The sequence below is a fragment of the Charadrius vociferus genome, unplaced genomic scaffold (assembly GCF_000708025.1).
Source record: "Charadrius vociferus isolate BGI_N301 unplaced genomic scaffold, ASM70802v2 scaffold600, whole genome shotgun sequence".
In the NCBI taxonomy this organism is placed as follows: domain Eukaryota; kingdom Metazoa; phylum Chordata; class Aves; order Charadriiformes; family Charadriidae; genus Charadrius; species Charadrius vociferus.
The window spans coordinates 435,406-459,310 of NW_009646404.1; the positions used below are offsets into that span (position 1 = coordinate 435,406).

The following is a 23,905-nucleotide window of genomic DNA, read 5'->3' on the forward strand; positions in this document are numbered from 1 at the left end:
GAGGGGCTGTGGTATGGTCCCGACATGTTTGGGGGGGGGATGGGGGGACACAGTGCCATGTCCTGGGCTGTATGAGGGCCTGTGGTGTGTCCCCGGGGCGGTGAGCTGGGGACTGTGATGTGTCCCCCAGGGCGGTTGGCTGAGGGTTATGGTGTGTCCCCTGGTCATGTTGGGCTGGGGACTGGTGTGTTCCCTGGGCTGGGGGCAGCAACGTGTCCCCTGGGATGCTGGGACAAGATTTGTGGTGTGTCACCAGGAAGCACAAGGAATTGCTGTGGCATGTCCATGGGGGCATGGGGCATAGCTGGGGTGCTGCTGGGTTTGTGCAGGAGTGTGTGCTGAGGGCAGGGTGCTGGGGCTGCACCAGCAGGGAAGGAGCGGGTGTCCTGCTCTGAGCTGGGTTCCAGGGTCCTTGAGGAGCAGCAAGTTGGGGATGGCTGGGGGGATAGTTTCTGAAGGATGTTGTTGTTGATGTGCTATTGCTGTAATGGGTGTGCTTGTTCTTGCCCCCCTCTCTTTCTCCTTGCCTTGGCAGCATTTGAATGTTCGAACGCTCAGATTTGTAAGTCTTTCCCCATATCTAGCTACTTTCAGCATCTACTTTACAGTGCTGTGTGCTTGTCCATTGCTTTTGGACTGGGAACAAGTACTTCAGCTCACACCCGCCAAAAAGTGTGTGTGTGTGTTTATGCTTCAAAAATCAGCTCAGCGATTTTAAAATGGTGGTTGCTCTATGCGGGCTGTGGTGGTGCTGGGCATTCGGAGCTCCCAGAAAATCATAACCCCGAGCTCCCCATTCCTCAGGTAGCTGCAGGATGTAGGTACTGAAGGCAGGAGCAGCGCAGGTCCCTCATGCATGCAGGCTCCTTGTTGTTTCATCCTCAGTGTTGGGCTTCTCCCTTGTTTGAAATGGCTTAAGACGCCAGAGCTGTTTGTAAAAGTCACATTGTTATGGCTGTTACCAGTGTATTCCCGCTTAAAGATTCCCCTTGGGTCTCCCTTAACAGAAACCCTGTTCTGTATTTGCAGGGCCTCAGCGCTGCTTGCTTGTCAGCAATGGCAAAGCCTCAGAGCAAGGATTCTGGACTGAAGGAGAAGTTCAGGAATCTCCTGGGGCTGGGAACATCCCGGGGAAGTTCAAAGTCGTCAGAGGGCAAACAAACGGAGTTTATCATCACTGCGGAAATACTCAAGGTGTGAGAACTGACCGTAGTAAAGGTGGGGATAGTGCCTGGATTACCTGAGCTGAGAGGATTGGAAGGAGGGCTTGCTCATTCTCCTTTCTGTTTTGACATTCATCCTCTCTCCGACCATGCCTTTTTATCTTAGCTCTCAGTTCATTCTCTAGTGAAATAGTTGTAAAACTCACCTACTTTGAAGTTAGAGCGTTTTAGTTACTCAGTATTTGAATACTTTTGAGATATTTGGTAGGATGGTGTTGTCTTATGTTGGTTAGAGGGTGTTTCCTCAAAATGTGTTACTCTTTTTTTATAATCTGAGCTTGATGAAGTTTATGTGATGGCAGTTAGCCCAAGCTGGAAACTCTTTCTATTTTATGAAAACCTTACGGTTTTGTGAAAATTTAAAAAAAAATAATAAAAAAAAATTCATAAATTGGTAGAGCAAGTCTGTAAGCAGACTAGTTGGCACACAGGGAGGAAAACACATAAAAGGGAGAAGGAGACCAGAATCCCTTCCCGTCTGTGCTGGAGCAGCCAAGCCCTTACCTGCTGGAAGGCTGGAGAGCCAGACTTCAAGTCCCTCCCTTCTCTGCCCTTCTCCCGTGAACTGGACAAGCACCACAGCCAGCGAGTTATTAACTTTCTGAAGAAAATTAGATGTTCTGTCCTGGAGGTGAAAAGCAGCTTGGCTCCAGTTCTGTGAAAGTTTTAGTTTTGACAAATCATTTGCTAATGGAAAAAAGATTTTGGAGAAATTCCTGAAACGCTCCACTGATGACTAACGGTTAGATCATTTTGGACAAATGTGTAGTTCATTTTTCAGTGGTTCATGATCCCCTTTGAGAAATGGATAAGTGTTTCTAGTAAGATAAACTCTTAGCTTATTTCTACATTTCTTTCCAGGAACTGAGCATAGAATGTGGATTAAGTAATAGGATACGAGCAATCAGTCAAATTTGTGAAGTGGCAAAAACTAAAAAAATTGAAGAGGTAAGTTTCAAAGTGTTCAGTGATTATTTGAAGGATAAACAGTTAAGGAAAACAGCACTTAATCTAGAGGCTCCTGTAGTTTAGACTGCCTTTTAAAATTGCTAATCACAGAAGCTGTTTTGTGCTGTCCAAACCTGTAAAAAGATGGCTCACATGCCAAGGGAATTAGTTGTGTCCAACCTACCAGCTGTGGAGCAGAGAGGACGTAGCTGATGGGCTTCCTGAACTGAATGGAACAGTTTATGGGAGATCATGTTAATCCTGTAGAAGAGGTTTTTGCTAGCTCCTTCTGTCTTCTTAGTAAGCAACCTCAAATCGGTTTTAAACTCATCTTGTATTTGGGTGAATGTTTCTACACGAATGTTCACACTGAAGTAAGTGTGTGAATGAAGAACTTCAGTTACTGGGGTGCAAGTTGTCATGTAGGATAGGGTTTGGTGTCTCTCATGTGATTTTTCTGAGCTTATGACTGGGCAGGTGTGAGTGCCCCTTGGAAAAGAGAAGTCCAGACATGAAATACCTGGAGATTTTGTTCGTTAACTTGACATAATTAATGACTGACCTACTGAGTAAAAATCCGGGAAGAAGCTTAGCTTTCCTCCTACTGCCTGTCTCCTCTTGTTTGTTTTCAGCATGCAGTGGAAGCAATATGGAAAGTGGTAGCTGATATGCTCCAGCCAGAGCGCCCCATTGAAGCCAGACATGCTGTTCTTCATCTGCTAAAGTCAATTGTTCAAGGACAGGTGAAAACAAACAAAGTGTAGGAGAAACACTACACTTAAACTAGGGTTTGTGCAGAGTATGAACGTTTCTTATTTTTGTGCTTAGTAAATGGGAAGAGGAAGCATTTAAATTTAAGTCTTGGTTTGACCTCATAGCAAAACTTTTCATACAACTCATAGAAAGCTTTTCTGTTTTGGGGGCAATGTTCTTGAAAAAGAGGAAATACTTTGGGTTAAGTTCAGCATAGTGTAGCAAACTTTATATGGTCTTTGACCAAACCTATTGGTCCTAGTATGCAGCTGGTTTTGATGTTTCAGCATGTCAAGTATGCAAGAAGTTCTGTATGAGATACTTTTCTAGGCTGGCCAAGTTAAGCATACTGTGAATTCTTCAGATTTCACAATGTGCTATACAAACGTAAGATTGTATCAGACCAAAGTTCTAGTTTTCAGTATTCTGAAAAAGTAGGGGTAGACGCTTACAAAAAGAGTAGGCATTGATTCTGGCTTGTTGGGTTGTTGTTTTTCAAATGCTCTACTGGCAGTGCTTGTCGGTTGCAGTGCCCAGGGATTTCTTTGTGTATCGGATGCTGTCTGTGTGTTGCTGGACAAAATGCCTCCAACCCTGAGTACTGATATAACAGATTGAGAAGACCCAAGCCTTTGTCAGTGGCCAGTAGAGGTTGGAGGTATTTTCAGGAGACTTTTGTAGGCTGTAGGAAAAGAGAATAATTTCAAGCCTGAAGATTACTGTTACAGACCTTGATAATGTCCGGGCTTTAACTGTGTTTTTACATTGGTGACACTGTTCTTCCTCCCCCTGGCCCCCACTTTTTTTTTTTAAAGGGTGAGAGATTAGGGATCCTCAGAGCACATTTTTTTAAGGTTATTAAGGACTATCCCTCCAATGAAGACTTGCATGAACGGCTTGAAGTGTTCAAGGCTCTAACAGAGAATGGACGATACATCACCTACTTAGAAGAAGAGTTAGGTGAGTATTGTCTCTACCTCTCTTCCATTTGGTGGGAATAAGTCAAGAGACAGGCATTCAGTGATAGGAGAAAAAGGTAGTGATAATACTTCTGGGTAGAAAGCGTATTGTAACAATTTCTTTTCCTTCTTTAGCTGACTTTGTACTACAGTGGATGGATGTTGGTTTGTCTTCTGAGTTCCTTCTGGTTTTAGTGAACCTTGTGAAATTCAATAGCTGCTATCTGGAAGACTATGTAGCTGACATGGTCCAGTAAGTTGTTTGTTTGGGTTTTTTTTAACTCCTACATGCTTATTCTTGGTAAATTACAGAAGAAAGTTGCAGATCAACATACAGATAAGTGGAATATTTTTCACCCAATCTAAATCTGTTTCATTCCACGTCATACCTGACATGTCTGACAAATATTTAATTTTCAGTTCTTAAAATGTTCAGATCTGGTTTAGTTTAACTGCATGTGCTTTCCCCATTTCATGTGATGGACCTGATTGCATTGCTTAGTCTCACAAAGGGTCTCTGTTATTGTATTAGTGTAGGCATAGTGAGTTGCATTTAAGTGCAACTTTAAGCTAACTTTATAAAAGAGGTTGTAGTGTTCACTGTCTCTAGGGGCATTATCAACAGTGCTGCAGTAAGGGGAATGATGAGTAAAACAACACGCCAATTTACTTGTCTGGTTGGCTCTGTAATTTGCCTAAAATCGTATTAAGCAAACAATTATAATTAAATGTTCTTTCCTAACAGCAAGATATGCCTCTTGTGCATTCAGACTTCATCATCTGTGGACATAGAGGTCAGTAATTTGAGTCTCTCTTAGTACTTTAGAGCTCTTTGAAATCCTTTGAAACTGTAACTTTTGCAAACAAAGTCAGATTATCAGACTCTCAGTTTATTCTCATCTTAGAAGACAGCTAATACAATGTTAGGAAGTACTTGTAAACCATTGGATGTCATGCACCAATAATAATTTTATCCTAAAACAGAGCATTGATAAATTTCATAAGGAGATCGATTTTTCAACAGTGCTTTTTATAGTTTACTTTCGATCTTGCAATGATTTAAAAATTTAATTTTTTTTAAAAAAAGGGGACATCTCTATCCCTTGTGACTTCCAGATGATTTCCTGGTCTGCCAGGTTAGAATTTGACCTGCTTTATTCAGAGAGAAGCATATAATCATGTTGCCGTTCTCTTTCCCACAGATTTCCTTGCAAGTCCTAGATGCAGTTGTTTGCTATAACTGTCTGCCATCAGAGAACCTGCCAGTATTTATCATCACTTTGTGCCGTACGATCAATGTGAAGGAGCTCTGCGAGCCATGCTGGAAGGTCAGAACTTTCTTGTAGTTTTGGTTTTTAATGAGTTCACTGTTTTGGCCTCAAAGATGAAGTGTCACATGTGCCTGTGCACATCAGCCATAAATTTCAGTTTGGTTTTAAAAGTGAATTAAATTTCAAGTATTAAGGGGTCAGCACATTGTTACTGGAAGTCCTGTCACGTCCGTGGAATTTACCCATAGTTTCCTCTTGGCTGATGTGACAGGCTTCTGTTGTGGCATGGAAGATGCTGGACACGTTTACTTACCATAAGTGGGAATGATTGGCCAGCTAACTGCGTATTTAGGCTAACGAGTGTTTTAACAAATGGATATTTAACTGTTCTCTTTGAATTTGCAGCTTATGCGCAACCTTTTGGGAACTCATTTGGGACACAGTGCCATCTACAATATGTGCAGAATCATGGAAGACAGGTAAAGAAGGTCTATGTAACAAAACCCAAGGAGTTCAGTAGAGGTTCTGTTGAGATAGGTAGGGAGTCACTGACCTCAGTAGAACAAACTGAAGGTTCTGGTGCCTAGAAGAGAAATTCTGTTCCTAGTTATGCTGCTGAAGTGCTCATTTTTTGGCTTTTCTGAATTTAATTTTCCTTTCTTTAAAGTTGTACTATATGTTTTTCAGCTTTTAATGCTTGTAAATTGCTGTGCAAGGCTCTGCTGTATAACAGATGGGAATTGCTCTTGTGACAGTGTATATTCCTATTCACTCCTGTATGATAAAATAATTGTAGCGTGATCTAAGACTTTCCTTCCATCTGTTCTTAGAGCTTACATGGCAGATGCAGCGCTGCTGAGAGGAGCTGTATTCTTTGTTGGGATGGCTCTGTGGGGTGCTCATCGCCTCAATTCACTCAAGAATTCCCCAACTTCAGTGTTGCCTTCATTCCTTAAGGTAGGATGGGATGCTGGAGGAACTTTTTAGTCAGGTATACATCTGGACCTGCACAAATTTAGAACAAAAATGTGGTCTACTACACAACACGTATGCCCTTAAGATGAGAGACAGCAACTGGGTATGCGGTGAAGTGTGGGGAAACAGTAAAACAACAAAGGATTTAAGTTTGAAACCAAGCCCTCCTTCTGGAATATCTTTGTTGGCTGGAAAAGCAAAGTCTGAATTCCTTTTATCAAATACCTACATTGTGAGTACCTTAGCTTAAAAAATAAAAACAAAGGAAAAACTTCACTCTTTGTAGCATGTGGTACAAAAAGTGAGGTACGGTGTCTTCGGGGACAGCCTCAGAGCTCTCTTAAAATTTTCTCGTTGAAGTGCATCAAGCAGGAGTTACTAGCTTTAACCTCATGTGTCTGCTCTGTAAGATGGGATCGTATTTGACATCTGATGTACAGCTGTTTGCAGGAGTGCGTAACTGCACTTTAAAAAATGGTTCTTTGCTTTGCCCTTTGTGTGTATAGACTTGAATGTATTTATCTCAGACCTTCAGGCTAAGTTCCTAATTAGTAAGATGTGTTTCATTTGAATTTAAGAGGGTTGCTGATCACTGCTTTTCAACTGTTAACTGACTGAAATGCTTTGTATTTCAGGCCATGACATGTCCCAATGCAGTTGTGTCTTATGAGATAGTTTTGTCTATAACACGTCTAATAAAGAAGTATGGGAAGGAGCTGCAAGCTGTAACGTGGGATATCCTTTTGGACATCATGGAGCGATTGCTACAACAGCTGCAGGTAAGTGTTGAGCCTGTCCTGATGCGCTTTCAATCAAAAAACCTTGCCATAAGTATTTTTTCAAATTGATCTCCTGATTGTATGCTCTAGTGAACTTTGAAACTGAATAAAGGTTTAGCCAAATTCTCAATACTGTGCTTCTCAACCAATTTTTCTGTTTGTATAGAAAGTTAGCACTTTCTGATAAGATAGAAGTCTTTTAGGATTTTTTTTCATCTGTTTCAGAGTCTGGAGAGCCAAGAACTTAAGTCCATTGTACACGATCTTTTGACTACAGTAGAAGAGCTCTGTGACCAGAATGAATTCCATGGCTCTGAAGAGAGATTTTTTGAGCTGGTGGAAAGATGTGCTGATCAGAGACCAGTAAGATTTTACTTATTATTGCCTTCCTTTGTTGGTGGTTGAATCTGTTTTGTTACTCAGTACAGTTGGAAGTTGAGAGTCCTAAAGTAGCAAGTGGTCAGAAAATCACAGCAAGAGCTTATGAGCCTTAATCTTGAGGTGGGGGTTGGGGGAATGGATAGATTGTATTTGCTTATACACTAAAAAAAAATATTCTTGATCTTTCCATGAAAGGAATCTTCTGTATTAAACTTGATAACATACAGAGCTCAGTCCATTCATCCTGCCAAAGATGGCTGGATTCACAACCTGCAGATGTTAATGGAGAGATTCTTCAGGTATGAAATCATAGCTTTGTGAATACAAGTCAATTTCAAATGTTTCTTGCCACCTTTTCATGTTAGATAATTTTGTTTTCTGAAGTTTTAACGTTAGTAAATGACTGCTAAGAAGTATGGTAGTTCCAGGGCACAGCACATGAAAGGATTTTGTTTAGCAGAAGAAAAACTTTCCGCTGAGTTATTTATGCTGCCTTTTTTTTTTTTTCTCATTTCCATTGGATGGTGCTATTCCCATTAGCTTAGGCAGTTATGTGTTCCACTCCACAGTGCTATGTAATTCTGACATCAAACAAGACTTTCCTGTTAAGCATCAGGATTGCATATGGTTATCCAGTATTAAAGTTATCTGGTTTTGAATTGGTACTCCTAAAAGTATTCTTGTGCTCTAAAATATCAACATACATCAATAACAAACTTCTGTCTTCTCTCTGAAATGCTGCCAAAGAGCAGCTCTCCCTCAGTGCCATATGTTTGGTTTTAAATTTGCTCACCAGAGCACTTGTTCTTCTGACGTGTGCTTCCTAGTTTGGACTGGAAATGGGAAAACTGCAGTCAGAGGTCTCCAGAAGTAGTAAAAGCTGAACTGGGATTCCAGTTTCCAATTGTTCTTGAGTCTGTTTTCATATGTAGAGACATTAACTGAAGGCTCTCTAACAGTTACTGTTCTTATTCTTAAGAAATTTCTTAGTTTACTTTAGTTTTACTTTCCTTTTCTCCTCTCCCCCCTTCCCTAAATGTCAGCAACTTTATTTTATTCATCTTGAATTTGCTCTTCCCTTTTTAGGAACGAAAGTCGTAGTGCTGTTCGTATTAAAGTTCTGGATGTCTTGTCCTTTGTCCTGAGTATTAACAGACAGTTCTATGAGGTTTGTGTTTATCTGTTTCTGATAATCACATGTGGGATCTTAAGTGGGTGGGAAAGGCTTTGGTGAGGGATGTTTTATGGTGTGCTTCAGGTCATCTCTGCCACTGGGGAATGCACAGAACTGTGATTTAGATGTTGCATACAATACTCATGTTTCTTTAGGATGCTTGTTGGAGGACTTGCCTTTTAATTGTCCTTGGTTGGATACATGTATGTGCAACTTGTGGCAGTGGGAGCTCCTGTGTTTTGCTTCCCTGTTTTAAGGTCGTTAATTCCACATACTTTTTGTTTTGGAAGAAAGGGAAGTGAATGTGAGAGATACCGAGTTTATTTAAAAACTTAGTAAAAAGATGAGGTCTGGACACAATCTGATGTGAGCAGGTTGACTTGTCTTGGTGTTTGCGGTTTAATTGCAATCCAAGATGGAAGCTGTCTGAGAGAGGAGTTGCAGAAGAGTTCTGGGGATGTCTTCAGCTCCTTGGAATGTACCCAGAGTGTCAGAGGACAGCAAGGGGCAGAAGTGCTTCTTGGATTCCTCCAGGATTTGTGAAAACATGATGCAGTTGCTTGTTTCCTCTCTCTCAAAAAACCAAAGCCCTAGAAACCCCTTGTCAACAGCCTGTTTGAGCGTGGGCTATCAAGTCTGTAGGACAGATGAAAACCAAAGCATTGAATCTGAGTTCAACAAGAGTCATAAATATTTGGAGGGATGGCGTACAGAAATACTTAATTGGATGGAAGAGGAAAGATCAAGGAATTAAACAGTTAGTTGACAAACAAGCCTGATGTCAGAATATCAGTGTTCTTTTGTTTGACGTTATTTGTATCTTTAACATGCTGATTGAATAACTGACAGCAAAATATCAAGACTTATTGAGGTCTGTCCTCTTGCAGGAAGAGCTGATCAACTTGGTTGTGATCTCTCAGCTGGCTCACATTCCAGAGGATAAAGACCATCAAGTCCGAAAACTGGCCACTCAGCTACTCGTAGACCTGGCTGAAGGCTGCAACACACATCACTTTAACAGCTTGCTTGATATCATAGAAAAGGTGAGGCGGAGTTTGGTCAATTGTCAGTAGCATCACCGCATCTTTGCTAGATCCTCTTACTGTGACTGCGGAGACTAACCCAAGACGGTTACCAGGTGCTTGGCTCAGCAGGATATTCTAAAACAGTTGGGTTTGGGCACATGCAAGTCTGAAGTACAGAGCAGAAGGGAGCTTTAGAAACCCTATCAGTACACATCCAAGCTACCTGACGGGGCTGGCAGAATTTCCAGCAAGGACTACTTGCTGTAGTCCTTTCTGACCTTCCAGGGTGGAAGAAAAGGTGTGTTGCAGATTTAAACCATGTATTGCTTTTCTTTTTAAAAGGTGGCTGCACATTCTCTCTCATCCCCTTCTGAACTGGAAGAGAGGGACTTGCTATCGTATTCAGCTTCTTTGGAGGATGTCAAGACAGCAGTTCTTGGACTCCTGATAATTCTTCAGGTAAATGCTGCAGAATAGTAAACATGTCTTCTTCAGAATAGTCTTCTGCTGGACTTGGCTTTTTAGATAACTGTTCTCTCACTATTAAATATTCCAGCTTTTATTTTATCCACTTAATATTGTCATATTGGTTTTGGTCATTCCTTTTGCTTTTGGGTACTGCATGACTATTTGCTAGATGTTTTATTTTGTTAATTTCCGTTGTACAATGAATATGAGCACATTTTCATGTGCGGAGGGTAGATGTGTTCATAAATTAGCAGAAAGGGAGTGGTTCATAACCTTGAATAGATCTGTTGTATTCGGGTGGAGTGTCCCGAGATACAGTTAAGCAGTTGTGAAGAGCTGGTTGTTCCAGCCAGTGCCCTTCTGGAGCCAGGCAGAGTTGCTCTGGAGTCTTCACAGAGGTTCTATCCAGAGCCGTCTGTTCATCTTGCTTTCAGGAGCAAGTTTTTGCTGTGTTTTTCTTGACTTCTCAGTGCAGATACACATTTCTGAATAACAAGTGTCAATCTGCCTTTTGACGAGTGTTTCTCTTCCTCTGTAGACAAAACTCTACAGCTTACCCTCCAGCCATGCAATGCGGGTGTACGAGATGCTGATTCACCACGTCCAACGCCATTATATATATGCATACAGCCTTGCTGTTGCTAGCAGCATCAGATTGCAGGTATGAGCAGTAACCTTGTGCTTTCAGGTTGAGAGCTGCATGCTGTCTGGAATTCTTGGGTGGCAGGTGGGGAATGTGGGCTTTAGAGATTGGTAGAAGTAGAATTAAGTGTTTCTTGGCTAATAGGATTATGTACGTGTACTGTAACACCAGAAGTGATGCCTGCTACAGAACTGGCCACAGCATCTATTAAAAATCCCTTTGTACTTGCAAAAGCATCACACAAGGAGGTGGCAGAATATTCCACTGGCTTGGGTTTTGAGTGATTCCAGTGTCTTCTCTGTTACTTGTATTTGATTTCCTGCTGATGCTTCGAGCTGACTCCCTCCACCGTCTTGGCCTTTCCAACAAGGATGGAGCAGTGAGGTTCAGCCCTTACTGTCTGTGTGATTTTGTGTAGGTTTCTCATTGAATTAAGCAAAGGCTTTTTTCCAAACTATTTGGTATTTTTGCATGAGCTTAATGGTCCATCAGTAGCAATCTGCAGTTTTTCTAAATCTTCCAGATCCTGGTGAATTACCTGCTAGACAAATCTGTAGTTACAGCCTAGGATTGTCGCAACTAATAACTCATTGGTGAATTGTTCTTACAAATCGCTTACCTACAGAGCTCTCAATCTCAGACATGAAATTTCTGTTCCTGCTCACAAAACTTCACAAAAAATATTTGCAATTTCCTGCCTGAAACCAGTTTTCACATTGAAGTTTGATTCAATGATTTGTACAAGTCTGGCTATTTTTAATTTTGTAGCTTGGTCTGAACTACTTTGTGTAACATGCCCCAAAATATATCTTTCTAAATTTGATAGGGGCCTAGATAGAAAAATCCTTAACCTGACCAAACTGTTGCTGTCTGTCTGTTGGCCAATCCTGTGGTTTTTAATTGAAAATGCAATTTATATTGTTGTTTGGTCATTAAACTGGCTAGGGGAGCACTGTAGGTCACATGAATAGGCTGTTCTGATCTTGATTTTACATTACATGTGGTGTTCTCCCTTTCGATGTTGCAGAGAAGCAGAGAAGAGGGCTTCTGAGAAAAAGCCTGCTGGTACGCTCTCTCCACCTTCAGGAAGTCCCAGTGTGCCTTCCCAGAACGCCACCATTCGTATAGGACATCTGCCGTACTCGATGGTCTTTGGCGTCCTTCTGCAGTGTTTGAAGCAAGTATGTCCACTCTTAATGACAGTTGTTGTCTTCGTGTGAAATATGTCAACGTGATTCCGCTAGCTAGAGAATTCTGTCCCAGAGTATCTAAATAAGTCTGAAAAGCAATAGTTAAATCCTCCCTCTTGGGCAGAATCTGTGTGTGATTGCGCAGCTTTACAACCACCAGTGGGAGCACCAGTTCAGCTCTTCAGAAGCTAAGCAAAACTTTCATTTCACTCTGCTTCAGAGCAGACAAGGGCAAAAAGTGTTTGTTAAACAAAGATCAGATAAGTCATCCTGTTTCTGAAAGGGCATTGAAACTAAAAGAAACCCTCTTACTGCAAGTTTTTTAAGTATTTTGAGAATTGATAAATGTTTCAGTCACTAATAAACTGTAAATATAAATGGTTCATTAGTGTTGTATTGGACCTAGTTCTGTGCTGAGGGGTTGTCTTGCTCTGGGGGGTGATTTGTGCTAGTCGTTAGGAGAATTGAATTCTGGCTCTGTCTTTTTAAGCTCAGTCAGATCTGGATACAAGTTGTCTTCAAGTCTGCAGTGCCAATATTGCACCTAGAGCTGGATGACAGACAGGAATTAACTTGTGAGAGCTAAATGCCACTTCTTTTTATGTAGCTACCATGGCAAGACATACATCTGCTTAGGAAATGGCATGTTGTCTGAAATTTGGTTGGTCTTACTTTCAAACTGAACTAAAATTGTAGAAAAAATTTCCACCTTAACTTTTTCTTTCTTGCCAGGAGACAGACTGGAAGGTGTTGAAATTGGTCCTCAACAAATTACCTGAATCCCTCCGCTATAAAGTGCTATTTTTAACCTCTCCTTGTAACATAGACCTCCTGGCCTCTGCACTGAGCTACATGGTAATGCTACGCACCCTACTCATGTATAATCACCAGACCCTTAGTTTGCTTGAGAGTTGGTTGGCTTTCTTTTTTTTTTTTTGAGGTGTTTTTTTGTTTTTTTTTTTTTTTGAGGTGTTTTTTTGTTTTTTTTTTTTTTTGAGGTGTTTTTTTGTTTTTTTTTTTTTTTGAGGTGTTTTTTTGTTTTTTTTTTTTTTTGAGGTGTTTTTTTGGGTTTTTTCTTCAGTCTAATATTTTGAAGATTAGCATACTGGTTGTCAATCCTCACTAATCTTCCCTTTTTGTGAGGGTGGTTTTAGGTACAGAAGTAGGTAATAAGGAATGTTCTTTCTCTATGTATGCATATGAAAAGGGAGCTACAGGCAGTGCCTCTCTCCTGCCTTTTAGAGAGTATTTTTAGTGTGAAGTATTCTAACTTACTGTGTGATGTATCAGCTCACAGACAAAAAGACTACTGACAGGCTTCACGGTACCCCAGAAGGCTTTTCTCGCACGGATTTGCATCTGGCTGTAGTCCCAGTACTGACGGCATTAATATCTTATCATAATTATCTGGACAAAGCTAAACAGGTACGGGGAAAGTAAGAGGATGTAGGGGGGATGGGGCCTGAGCCTGTATGGTAGAGCATTTTCTCATACTAGCTGGTTAGGAGACCTAAGTGCAAGGTAACCCTGCTCTCTTCTGTTATAAAAAGCTGCATCTGCTGTATTTGGGATTGAGTCGGGGTGAAAAAATACTTTGCTAACTTTGTGCAGCAGTAACTGTCCGGTCAGTTGGGTTCACTGTTCTCCATCCATACCTGTCACTGCTTGCAGGTTGCTGAGTGACTTTACCTTCTGCTGGAAGACCCTGATAACCATAATAATTCTGTTTAATCAGAAACTTAAGTATTAATTTCTAAAATGTCTACTTGATTAAAGTCCCATCTTAAGATTTTGGCCTAGAATGCGTGCAACATCATTTAGGGTTCTCTGTTAGTACATGTTGGATAAGAAGGCATCATGCCATAGTGATACCTTCCAAGCCATTCTGAAATGCTAACTGAAGTTAGGAGATGGTACATCAGAGGTTTTTTCTTTCTTTTTTACTCCTCTAGCGTGAAATAGTGTATTGCCTGGAACACGGTCTTATTTACCGCTGTGCAAACCAGTGCGTTGTGGCACTCTCTGTCTGTAGCGTCGAGATGCCCGACATCATCATAAAGGCGCTTCCCGTCTTAATAGTCAAATTAACCCACATTTCTGCTACAGCCAATATGGCCATCCCTCTCTTAGAATTTCTTTCAAGTAAGTTGTAATGTTCTTTTTACTTTTGATCTTCTATAGTTGTAAATGTGTTATTTGCACTGAATATGGGTATTTGGATTGTATTAGTCATGTGGAATGCATTGTAAGGGTTTCTTGGGTTTTGGTGATGCCCTTGCACCATCCTCAAGATGTAAATGTTCGATCATCTCTTGTTTTTTACTGTTTTTCTACTGAAGGCACTTGCACACACTGAAGAAAGAGACATGCTTTGTGTAGTGCAGCCATACAGCAATGGGAAATACTAAGCTGCTTTCTCCACCTTGCTGATTATAACTTAAATGGCACAAAATTATACCATGATGTTAACTTTCCATGTCAGCTGATGATTTAGAAGAAACAAACCAATTCACATTAAACTGAATTGTGATTTTGAATACTTTGTGTTCAGATCTCACCTGTGCTGGTTTTCTTCTTGAACTGTTCTAGCTCTAGCAAGGCTGCCTCACCTCTACAGGAATTTTGCAGCAGAGCAGTATGCCAGTGTGTTCGCCATCTCCCTACCGTACACAAACCCTTCCAAGTAAGTTCAAAGCAAATGTGCTTCTTCCTCATCTGTAAAATTAAGAGAATGAGACATGCTTTTTTTTTTGTAGTAATTTTGTCAAGATAATTTATAGGATATAGCTCATTCTGGTATCTCCAGGCTTTTTCGGAAGAAGGGATGTGTTCACCGTGGACAAAATATTTGTTTTTCTTGAACAAATCTTCTAAACTTTTTTTGTTTTCTTTATACTTACAGTAGGTAAAGGAACAGTTCTGTTTCTCTAGATTGAAAAGTCCTTCTCTTCTGTTCTGGAATGGCATCCTAATGCAGCATTAAATTCTGGAGATCTTTCTTCTGTTTTAGGTTTAACCAGTACATTGTTTGCCTGGCCCATCACGTGATAGCTATGTGGTTCATTCGGTGTCGCCTTCCCTTCCGAAAGGACTTTGTCCCCTATATTACAAAGGTAATTGACACTACTGAATCAAACAGTATATAATAAAAATGATGACTTAAAAACTGGTTTGAGAAGTTTAAAGGTTCTGTTTGAAACTAGAAAAATTCTACTTTTCTCATAAACATCCTTTTAAAAACTGTCAGTGAGTTCTCGTGCCCATGATTGCAGTCTGTCAGCTGCACATCGTAGCCATTCAGACTGTTATCTGTTTGTCTCAATCGGCAGGGTTTGCGCTCAAATGTCCTCCTTTCCTTTGATGACACACCTGAGAAGGACAGTTTCAGGGCTCGCAGTACAAGCCTGAATGAGAGGCCAAAAAGGTAAGTTATATTTGACTCCAGCAGGGTCTTGTCTTCCCTGCTCTAGTGCTCACACCCTTCCCTGTGTTTTTCTGAAGGAGGCTGGGTCTAGTTATCCAAAATCTGACTGTGCATTTAAGCAAGCAAAGTAAACCTCTTTAGGTCAGGGGATTGGTAAAAGACAAACTTAGATTGGTAAGGAGCTGGAATCAAACCAAGCTGACACTCTGATAGTACATGCTGATCTGGTCACTGGCTGGTCTGTAAGCCTTTGCAGTAAGGTGTGGGGCTTTTTCTTGTTAATTTTTGAAAATCAACAGTTCTTTCGGGTTGATGCGTGTCAGTGCAATGCTACCAGAAATAATAGAGAAGGGTAATACCAGAAGTACTAGAATACCATGTTCGTATTGATAGTTTGAACTCCTTTTGATAACTGATCTGTAACAACTATTTAAATGATTGCCAGAGAAATAGTTGTGATTAGCAACCTGTATAAATTGAGAGTGCCAGTGCTGTGTTTTTCCATAGTGTTATCTGTCAAGTCAGTGTGCTGGGTAGCAGACAGCTGCCTTCTGTGTATCTAGATGTCCTGATCCTTTTTTTGAATCTTGAAGCCATTATGTCAGTTTTAAGCAAAGCCTAATGTCTTTAGAAGTCAGAACGTATCTTGCCAGCAGTCTTTCAAAGTAACATTTGCTGAGATAGGAAAATATGCCTTGGAAGGCATTCAGGGTTTCTCTAATGTCCTTTTGCCTGCAGGGCTTACCTAAATTGGTTCACTTAACTTGCTTCAGTGTTAATGTGCAGTAAGCATACAGTGGCATTTGAACCCTGGGGAAAGTGCCTCTACTTTAACTGCAAGGCTCAATGAGTATCTTGCAATGAAGAAACACCATCCCTGCCCTAATGCTGTAGCTGTAAACCCTGTTTTGTGTTTCATCTCTCCCATCTCCTCCTCTTTCATTCAGAAACTTGGAAGAGAAGCCTTTTGACACTCGTCTCTCAAATTAGAATTTCAACTAATCTTTTTTTCCAAAAACCTGTTAAATTCTACCAGGTTGGAATACTACTGTATCTAAAGGCTTTTGCTAACGCTGCTGGATCACTTTCCACAGAAATCTCTGCTAAGGAGTGTGAGCTGTACTCAGGCAGCAACCTGAAACGCCAGAATGGCAGGATGCCACTGCCTCTGAGTCTGTCTGAGCTTGGATTCTGGCCAAGTGAGAGAATGAAATAGCTTCGAGCAGATATCTGTTTCCTTGCTTGAGAAGCTTGTGTGCTTGGTTTTCACTCCTTAAGCCCAAAGAATAAGCATTTATATGCCCTAGCTGAGGTGCTGGGTGTTCCAAGAGATCAAGATCCCAACGGTTCCCAAGGTTGCTGAACGATATGATGTTGGTGTGGGCGATTATCTCAGAGTATGAGCCTGTGCTCTCTGCAGTCACATCTCCAGTTGTGGCCAAAAGTGATCCATAAGAGGTTGTTGAGAGAAGGACAAATAAATTCTGATCCCTCCTATCTGAAATGTAATAATTCATGGAAAGGAGGATAGCAAATAAATCATGTTTAGAAAGAGCCAGAAGGGTTAAATTAGTATCTGCATTTTATATATGGGGATGTGAATTGCTGGACCAACTGTTATGTCCAGATTGGTACTGGGCCAAGCATGCATCTTAGCTGTGACTAATTAAAGTGCCTCTTAGATGTTAATTGCTGTCATCTCCCACATATGGTTGGCACCTGACAGTGTAAAGGCTTATCTTCCTTTCTGTTCCAGTTGAAAGTCAAGTGGGTTACCTCGAGGCACCTGAAATAAGATAGCTTGTTTGACAGGAAAGCATCGCTCAGTCAGCAACAGCCAAGAGGATGTTTGTCATCTTGCCCTTCCGTCTGTGCAGAGTGAGCAGGATCAGGCTTGTATAGACAGGCTGGGTATCCCCCAGCATCTTGAGCGGAGCTGAGGGGCACCTCTGACTGGCCCTGGGTGTTTTTGAGATTCAGGGGAGAAGCTCAGTTTCAGGCCAGGCCTAACAGAGGTAGTGATGTCTGACATATTCCCGTGTCTCTTAGGAAAATGTGCTGCTACCTGGTATTGGTAAAGCATTTTAGGGTCCGGTGTCTGTGGAAGTCGTCAGGTTTTTAGCCGTGCTGAAGTGGTGAGCTGGGCCAACACAAGAGGTGGATGAACTGCAGAAAACTTCTCAGACTTGAGAAATTTGTGCTAAATTAGCATTCAGGTGCTTTTTGCCTTTGTTTAACAGCGCAGTATTCCAACTATCATTTCAATCAGTTTTTTGTTTTAACTTGTACTAATTTCATTTGTTTTGTAGCACGTTTAAAATCTTGTTTTCAAAATGTGGTTTGTCTTTTTAATGCTTTCAGCTCTGCTTGTTTGTATGTTTTAATTTTTGTTTTCCTTTTTTGGCATTTGTTTTATTTTACATCACCCTCCGGGATCCCCCAATATTGACCCTGTGACCTGTGACCTTTCAACCTACATCCCTACAATGATTTCCTCCCTTCCTGTGACCTCTTTTGGGGCTTGGTGCTTCTCCACCTAGTAGTTTAAGACTAGCCAAAAATGCAAAGCAAGGCTTGAATAACTCTCCTCCAGTGAAAGAGCTGAAAGAATCCTCTGCAGTTGATGCCTTCCGATCCCGCAGCATCAGTGTGTCTGAACATGTGGTCCGCAGGTAGAGGCACTTTAAATGGGGAGAATCCAAGAGCAACTCAGCACTTGGAAATTTTACTGCAAGGGTGGGTGGAAGCAGGGTGGATTTGCATGCGGGATGCTTGCATGACTTTGCTACGCAATAAAAAACTGGCCTTAGCCGCAGTCAAAGGTTTTGAGAAAGAATCATGGATATCCCATGGCTTCCCAACGCTGGCTGTTGGGTTGTCACATCACACCCTATGTTGTGTATGATTACTTTGCCCTATTCTCTGATGCTTTAGCAACAAAAATTTCTATTTGCAAAGTAAAGATGGTGAAGAGGGGGAAAACAAACAAACAAAAAAAAACACTAAGAAAAAGGAAAAAGGTTGCATTCTGTGCACGTGAGAGTCCTGGTTAAAACTCACTAAAACTTCAGCATTCTAAGCAGTGACTTGCCCCAGGAGGGGCTTTTGATACTTGGCAAACTTACATACAGGCCCTCCTCCCAAACTATGAGGAATAGTTCTGACCTCAGTTTAGGAGTTGCTCTTTGAGGCAAAGGGAGCTGATGGAAGTATTCTGGTCTAAAGTACAATGCTGTGAAAACCTTAGTTTGTCTTTCTGTAGAGCAGTGAAATGTGTGCTCAGCCCATATAAAGCTATTGCTTTCACGACTAAAGAAAAAGGTTTTAATTGCAGTCATTGATTTGCACACGTGAAAGATGAAACAATTTATGCCAGTTTTTAAAACGTATTTCTGGACCACTTCCCTTGAGTGTTAAACTGTTGTGTTTAACATGTTGGTTTAAAATCTGAACCTGAAGATTTGTGCCTTAATCTGTAAGGATTGCTATCAGGGGAACTTTATTTTCTGTGGGTTTATTTTTGATTATAACTGTATGGTATTTGGGGGAAAGACACTGAAGTGACTGAATTGTGAATACAGTTCTGGCACTTCATTCTCTGATATCCCCATTAATCTATTAGGTGGTTTTCTTCCCTTATATTTATATGTAAATGGTAGCAACTAAAAGTTCAGATAATTATGCTTAATGATGCCAAAGAAGTTGTCACGTCATAAAAAATTTGGCTGTACCTCAGCTTAGTTTGTATTATGATGGCATAAGGAGTCATCTTAATAAAATATTCTATCTAGCCTGTTCTTGTAATTGTTTTAAATTGCATTGCTAACTTGGCTGATTTGAAGGCAGAGTTGCTGTCTATTCTTGTGCCAGTTTCCTGTTCAGAGTGCAATTTTTTTCTATTTCAAGTTAAATTACGATTTACATAGCTATTGAATTTGGAGGGAAAAAATCAATGTATAAAAGGGGTGCAACAGAGAGAAAAGAAAACCACATGATTATGAAGTTAAGCTTAGAGTGCCCCAATTTATGGCTCATGGGCAACATGCTGCCCGGGAAACTGCAGGTTACGGGATGCTTGCCCTCACTATAGATTAGCGTACTCAAAGCATGGTGCTGGCCACTCACTGTTTGCTTGGTGCACTTGCCCATGGGCCACCAAAATCAGAGATCACTGGCCTGACCTAGTCAGTTGACAGACATCTAAATGTTTCTCAGTCTCTCAAGATAAAATACACTTTCTGCAATGACGGTCCCGAAGGCACAATGTGAGGCTGATCCAAAAATGATTTTATTATGTCCTGGGTTTAATGTCTGGCCACCTCTCTGATACGGCACGTGCATGTATCGCAGGTTGTTCTGCATCACACTGTCTTTCGGGTGACAGGGACAAGCATTTTGCAATGTGATCTGTCAGTTGGAAACATTCTGTTCTAGCCGGATACAAACGTCCATCACTAGTTCAAGCCTGGGCTCTGCAGATGAAAATTCAATGGCTCAGGCTGATGACAACTTAAAAAATCTTCACCTGGAACTCACTGAGACCTGTCTGGATATGATGGCTCGATACGTCTTTTCCAACTTCACTGCGGTGCCTAAGAGGTAGGGGTCAGTCGGTGACCATGGGAGAGATGTTTTTGTTTGAGGTTCGTATTTCACTTTATTAGTGGAAAATTACCATGACACGTTTGAGATTCTGGCAGGCCCAGGCTCCGAAGCCATTCCCTGCAGATAAAATCTGGCGTGGCTAAACACGAAGTTAAATGAGAGAAGTCCTTTGGAGCCAACCAGCTTTTGCCTCATCCTTGAACTGTCGAGAAGGAGATGCCTTGAAGGCGTGCTGTCTGTGAGCAGTGCTTTGCTCCATGTCCTTGCTGGATAATCACAGCCTTCGCTACAGAACTGAACGTTGTGCCAGCTGGCTTCGAATGGATGGCATTTAATTTTCTTGCTGGGCCTTCCCAGAAGGAGATGCTTAGCTCAGACATGGCTCGTTCCCTTCTGCTCTGTGATGTGTGTGTCCAGTAGTACTACTACCAATTGATACTAAGTTCAGCTCATCCCTTATCCTGATGTGTATGTTGACGACTGGGGGCTACGTTAAAAATGCTGTATAAAGAAGGAAAGCAGGCAGTACCTCCTGCATAGTTACATGAAATAAGCCACCTGTGTGGGCTCTGTGCTCTGCAGTCTGAGAGCTCTGTTCATCACAAATGTGTTTCTAGGTCTCCTGTGGGTGAGTTTCTGTTGGCTGGAGGAAGGACAAAGACGTGGCTGGTTGGTAACAAGCTGGTGACCATCACTACAAGCGTTGGAACAGGGACGAGGTCCCTGCTTGGCCTAGACTCTGGAGAGCTCCAAAGCAGCACAGAATCGAGGTAATTTTTGCTCCAAATTCTAGAAATTTCCACCTGATAAAGTCACTTAAACCACTGTTACAGTGCATCTTTTTAGGTTTTCCTCTTACCAGAAGAGGAATGTCTTATTTGTCCAGCATGGCTGATTCCTCTCTCAATATCGTCAATATCTTCTTGTTCTACAGCTCAGACCCTGTTTTGCAAGTGAGACAAACTAAAGAAGCTCCAGCAAAACTGGAATCTCAAGCTGGGCAGCAGGTTTGCAGAAGCTCTCGCAACAGAGTCCGATCCATGTCTGGTAAATTCCAATCCTGGAGTCTTACTGCTATTTCTGGGTCCGTGTCGCAGGCTTAATTGTCCATGTGCCTACTGAAAAGACCTCTGTCTAAACTAATTTGAGAATCTGGATCTGTCTGGTATTTAATAGTGGGCAGGTAGCAGCAGCTGTTGGCCTCAGAGTGGTGGTGCTCCTCCTGCTTGCCTTTCCTTGCAGGAAAGCTTTGCTGATGGATTAAGTGGTGAACACTTGCGGTAAGAATCACCTATGTTTGTGATAAACCTCATGGTTTATAAGAAACACATAGAAAGTAGAATTCTCTTAGGTTCCCAATATTGTGTGCACAGCTGCTAGAGGAGTGTAAAAGACTTACTACTTCTGAGATCTTTTTAGTGCTAACTAAGCAAGGTTCTCCCTTCCGTTTTGTGTCTGTCTTGCTAGGTGGTCATGCCTTACGTGTTGGTGCCTTAGACAGCTCAGCCTCCCATTTTCCCAGTGGCTCGACTTCCCAAGGGACACAGGGTCCTCCAGCTCCTGCATCTCGATCAGAGAAGACTAATCCTGCTCCACAGACACCTCTGCAGAAAGAAAAAGCAAACTTAGCTGCGTATGTCCCGCTGCTGACACAGGGATGGGCAGAAATCCTGGTGCGCAGACCCACAGGTATCTTTACCTGAGCGTGGAGTGAGCTCTTTTGACTTCTTGCTAAGAAAGTGGAGCCTGGATGAAGAAGAAAAATCCGTATTTAGTTGCAAATGGATCTCTTTATTGCTTACCGCCTCTTGAAACTAATACATTTGATACTCAATTCTTTGAAATCACTCTTTAGTGTTTTAAATCTACAAAAGACCCTTGAAAAGATTGAAGCAAGGACTTAAATTTGTATATTAAGTGCTGTTACAGAAATAGAGCCAGATCATATCAACCCTACTTCGCATTTCCCATTTTTACACTTTGTTGAAAATCTGTCTGTGCTGTTCTGGCTTCCCGTGCTCGACTGGAGATGAATGAGGCTTATGGCTAAAGTAGCTGCATAGCTGTGTCTGCTGTTAGAGAAGGAGTAATGACAAGTTCAAGGTCAAAATTCTTGAACATTGGTGTGTTGCACAACTTTCACAGGGAATTGTCTATTTCAGATGAAAGTCGCTTCATGAGAAAATAACTGACCTGGTATCACTAATTAAAATACCTGAGTGTATTGGATGCCTTTGGGAATCTGCTGTAGTAATGAGTTACCAAGGATGGCTTTTGACTGAAAATAGGAAATTAATCAAGTGATTCTGCCAAATGTCAGGAGAATTGAGAACTTGGTCTGCTTTGATTTTTTTTTACTTGCAAAATCCCAAGCAACTTGTGCTTTCTTTGAGGTGAGTTGTAAACTTTCTGGAGTAGGGAGTACGTAATACTCTTCCCTAATTCTCTCTTACCAGGTAACACAAGCTGGCTAATGAGTCTGGAGAACCCGCTCAGTCCATTTTCTTCAGATATTAACAATATGCCCCTGCAAGAGCTCTCTAATGCACTCATGGCTGCAGAGCGTTTTAAAGAACACCGAGAAACGGCTCTATATAAATCCCTCTCTGTCCCCTCCTCCAGCTTGGCCACCGGGACAGCCAAACCATCGCTTCTCCAGCGTTCCAACACAGGTGAGAGATGTGAAGCCAGTAGTGTGTCCAGCATACCTGTCAACTAGCCTGTTTAAAGTCTGTTGAAGTTACTGCAGGTCTTCTAGAACAGTAAAGTTAGTAGCATGAGAATAATGTAGCCATGAGAAGAGGAATCAGTTCTTGTCCCTAGAAGTTTTCAGTGAAAAATTCCCTTCCTCCTTGCTTCTGATGTTCCATCGGAAAGTACTGCTCTTTCTTAAAGAGAGGAGTAATGGAGTTTCTTTGGAGGAGTAATGTGTTGCATATTAACTGTTCCCCAAATGAAAAGGAATAAAGTCATGGATCTTTTCTCTTTGCCACTTGTTTGGGGCTGATCTGGGCATCCCACATGTGGATAGGTCTTCCCATGCAGCATTTCCATTTCCATTTGTCTTCAGTACGGGGTTTGTGCTGGGCACTAAGAGCACTAGATTCCTGGGAGAATGGCCCGTTACAAACCTTGCCAGCCAGGGTTGGTTAGTTGCCTGTCTTATACAGCGTGAGATAGCAGAATGCAAATCCTGTTGGCTGCAGATTTATTCACCTCCTAAAAAGACTGTTTAGCCTTCAGACTGGTGCAGTTGAATCACGTAAGTTTCTTGTGACGGCTTTATTTTAACATAGTGGCCAGGGCTTTTCACTTTATTTACTTTGGTGCTAGTTCACTTCCGAAAGAGCTGTTAATGTTGGGAGGTTTGTGTTGACCAACACCTGACATTTGTGAAGCTTTATGTAATCGCTGCTCAGAGCTCTTATCAACAACATCTAATGTTGAGGCTCTTGGCGCTGTTAGCACTATCAAAATTGAGCAGCGGTAACAGCAGACAAAGCTTTTCTGCGGAGGTGGCATCAATGGTATGAATTGTTTGGAAATCTGGTAAAAAAAAATGCTAGTTTTGAGGTTTATTTTAAACAGGGCAGGACATGATTTTGCATTTACACATTCTGAAATCTTAAAATTAGAGTAAAAATCAAATTATCCCCTTTTTAAAAAATAATTAAATTCTTATCTGTGAACGCTTTTATTGACTCCTACAAATTTGTGGTACATATGTGCTAACTGATAAGTTGAAAGAAGCACCCCCCTGAATGCCATTCCTGTGGCAGCCTGAGAAAATAATTTTGGCCACATTCTTGTTAAGACAACTTCTGCGGTAGACTTGCCGGAGCTGGCTGGTGAATGAAGGTTTTGAAAAAGTTTTGCTGTCAGACTCTCATATGCATGTTCTTCTTCCTGTTTAGAGGTTAAAACTATGTGAATCTTTCTCCATATTTCTACTCTCAGTCTCTTGTGTGGGTTTAAAAATGATTTTTAGGCAAAAGTGTATAGCTTAGGAAAAGCTCAGACTGGTTTTCTGCGTGTGCTAGGATATCACTAAGGAACTTCTTGCTTCTAAAACTCTCAAATATGCATT

General features: G+C 41.5%; 1 protein-coding gene across 1 annotated transcript in view; it reads left to right on the forward strand.

Annotated features, from left to right (window-relative positions):
- Positions 1–1,056: 1,056 nt before the first annotated feature.
- Positions 1,057–23,905, forward strand: part of TSC2 (tuberous sclerosis 2) — a 32,343-nt gene continuing 9,494 nt past the window's right edge. The window contains 30 exon segments of the mRNA XM_009894689.1: positions 1,057–1,194; positions 2,085–2,171; positions 2,804–2,914; positions 3,740–3,884; positions 4,019–4,140; positions 4,633–4,677; positions 5,086–5,211; positions 5,560–5,633; positions 5,985–6,111; positions 6,765–6,908; positions 7,134–7,271; positions 7,485–7,588; positions 8,376–8,457; positions 9,351–9,506; positions 9,831–9,947; positions 10,495–10,617; positions 10,907–11,013; positions 11,627–11,780; positions 12,522–12,644; positions 13,080–13,214; positions 13,742–13,931; positions 14,379–14,472; positions 14,800–14,902; positions 15,119–15,213; positions 17,757–17,885; positions 19,648–19,812; positions 20,436–20,588; positions 20,753–20,865; positions 21,286–21,507; positions 22,275–22,490. Coding sequence (XP_009892991.1) covers positions 1,057–1,194; positions 2,085–2,171; positions 2,804–2,914; positions 3,740–3,884; positions 4,019–4,140; positions 4,633–4,677; positions 5,086–5,211; positions 5,560–5,633; positions 5,985–6,111; positions 6,765–6,908; positions 7,134–7,271; positions 7,485–7,588; positions 8,376–8,457; positions 9,351–9,506; positions 9,831–9,947; positions 10,495–10,617; positions 10,907–11,013; positions 11,627–11,780; positions 12,522–12,644; positions 13,080–13,214; positions 13,742–13,931; positions 14,379–14,472; positions 14,800–14,902; positions 15,119–15,213; positions 17,757–17,885; positions 19,648–19,812; positions 20,436–20,588; positions 20,753–20,865; positions 21,286–21,507; positions 22,275–22,490 — 3,838 coding nt within the window.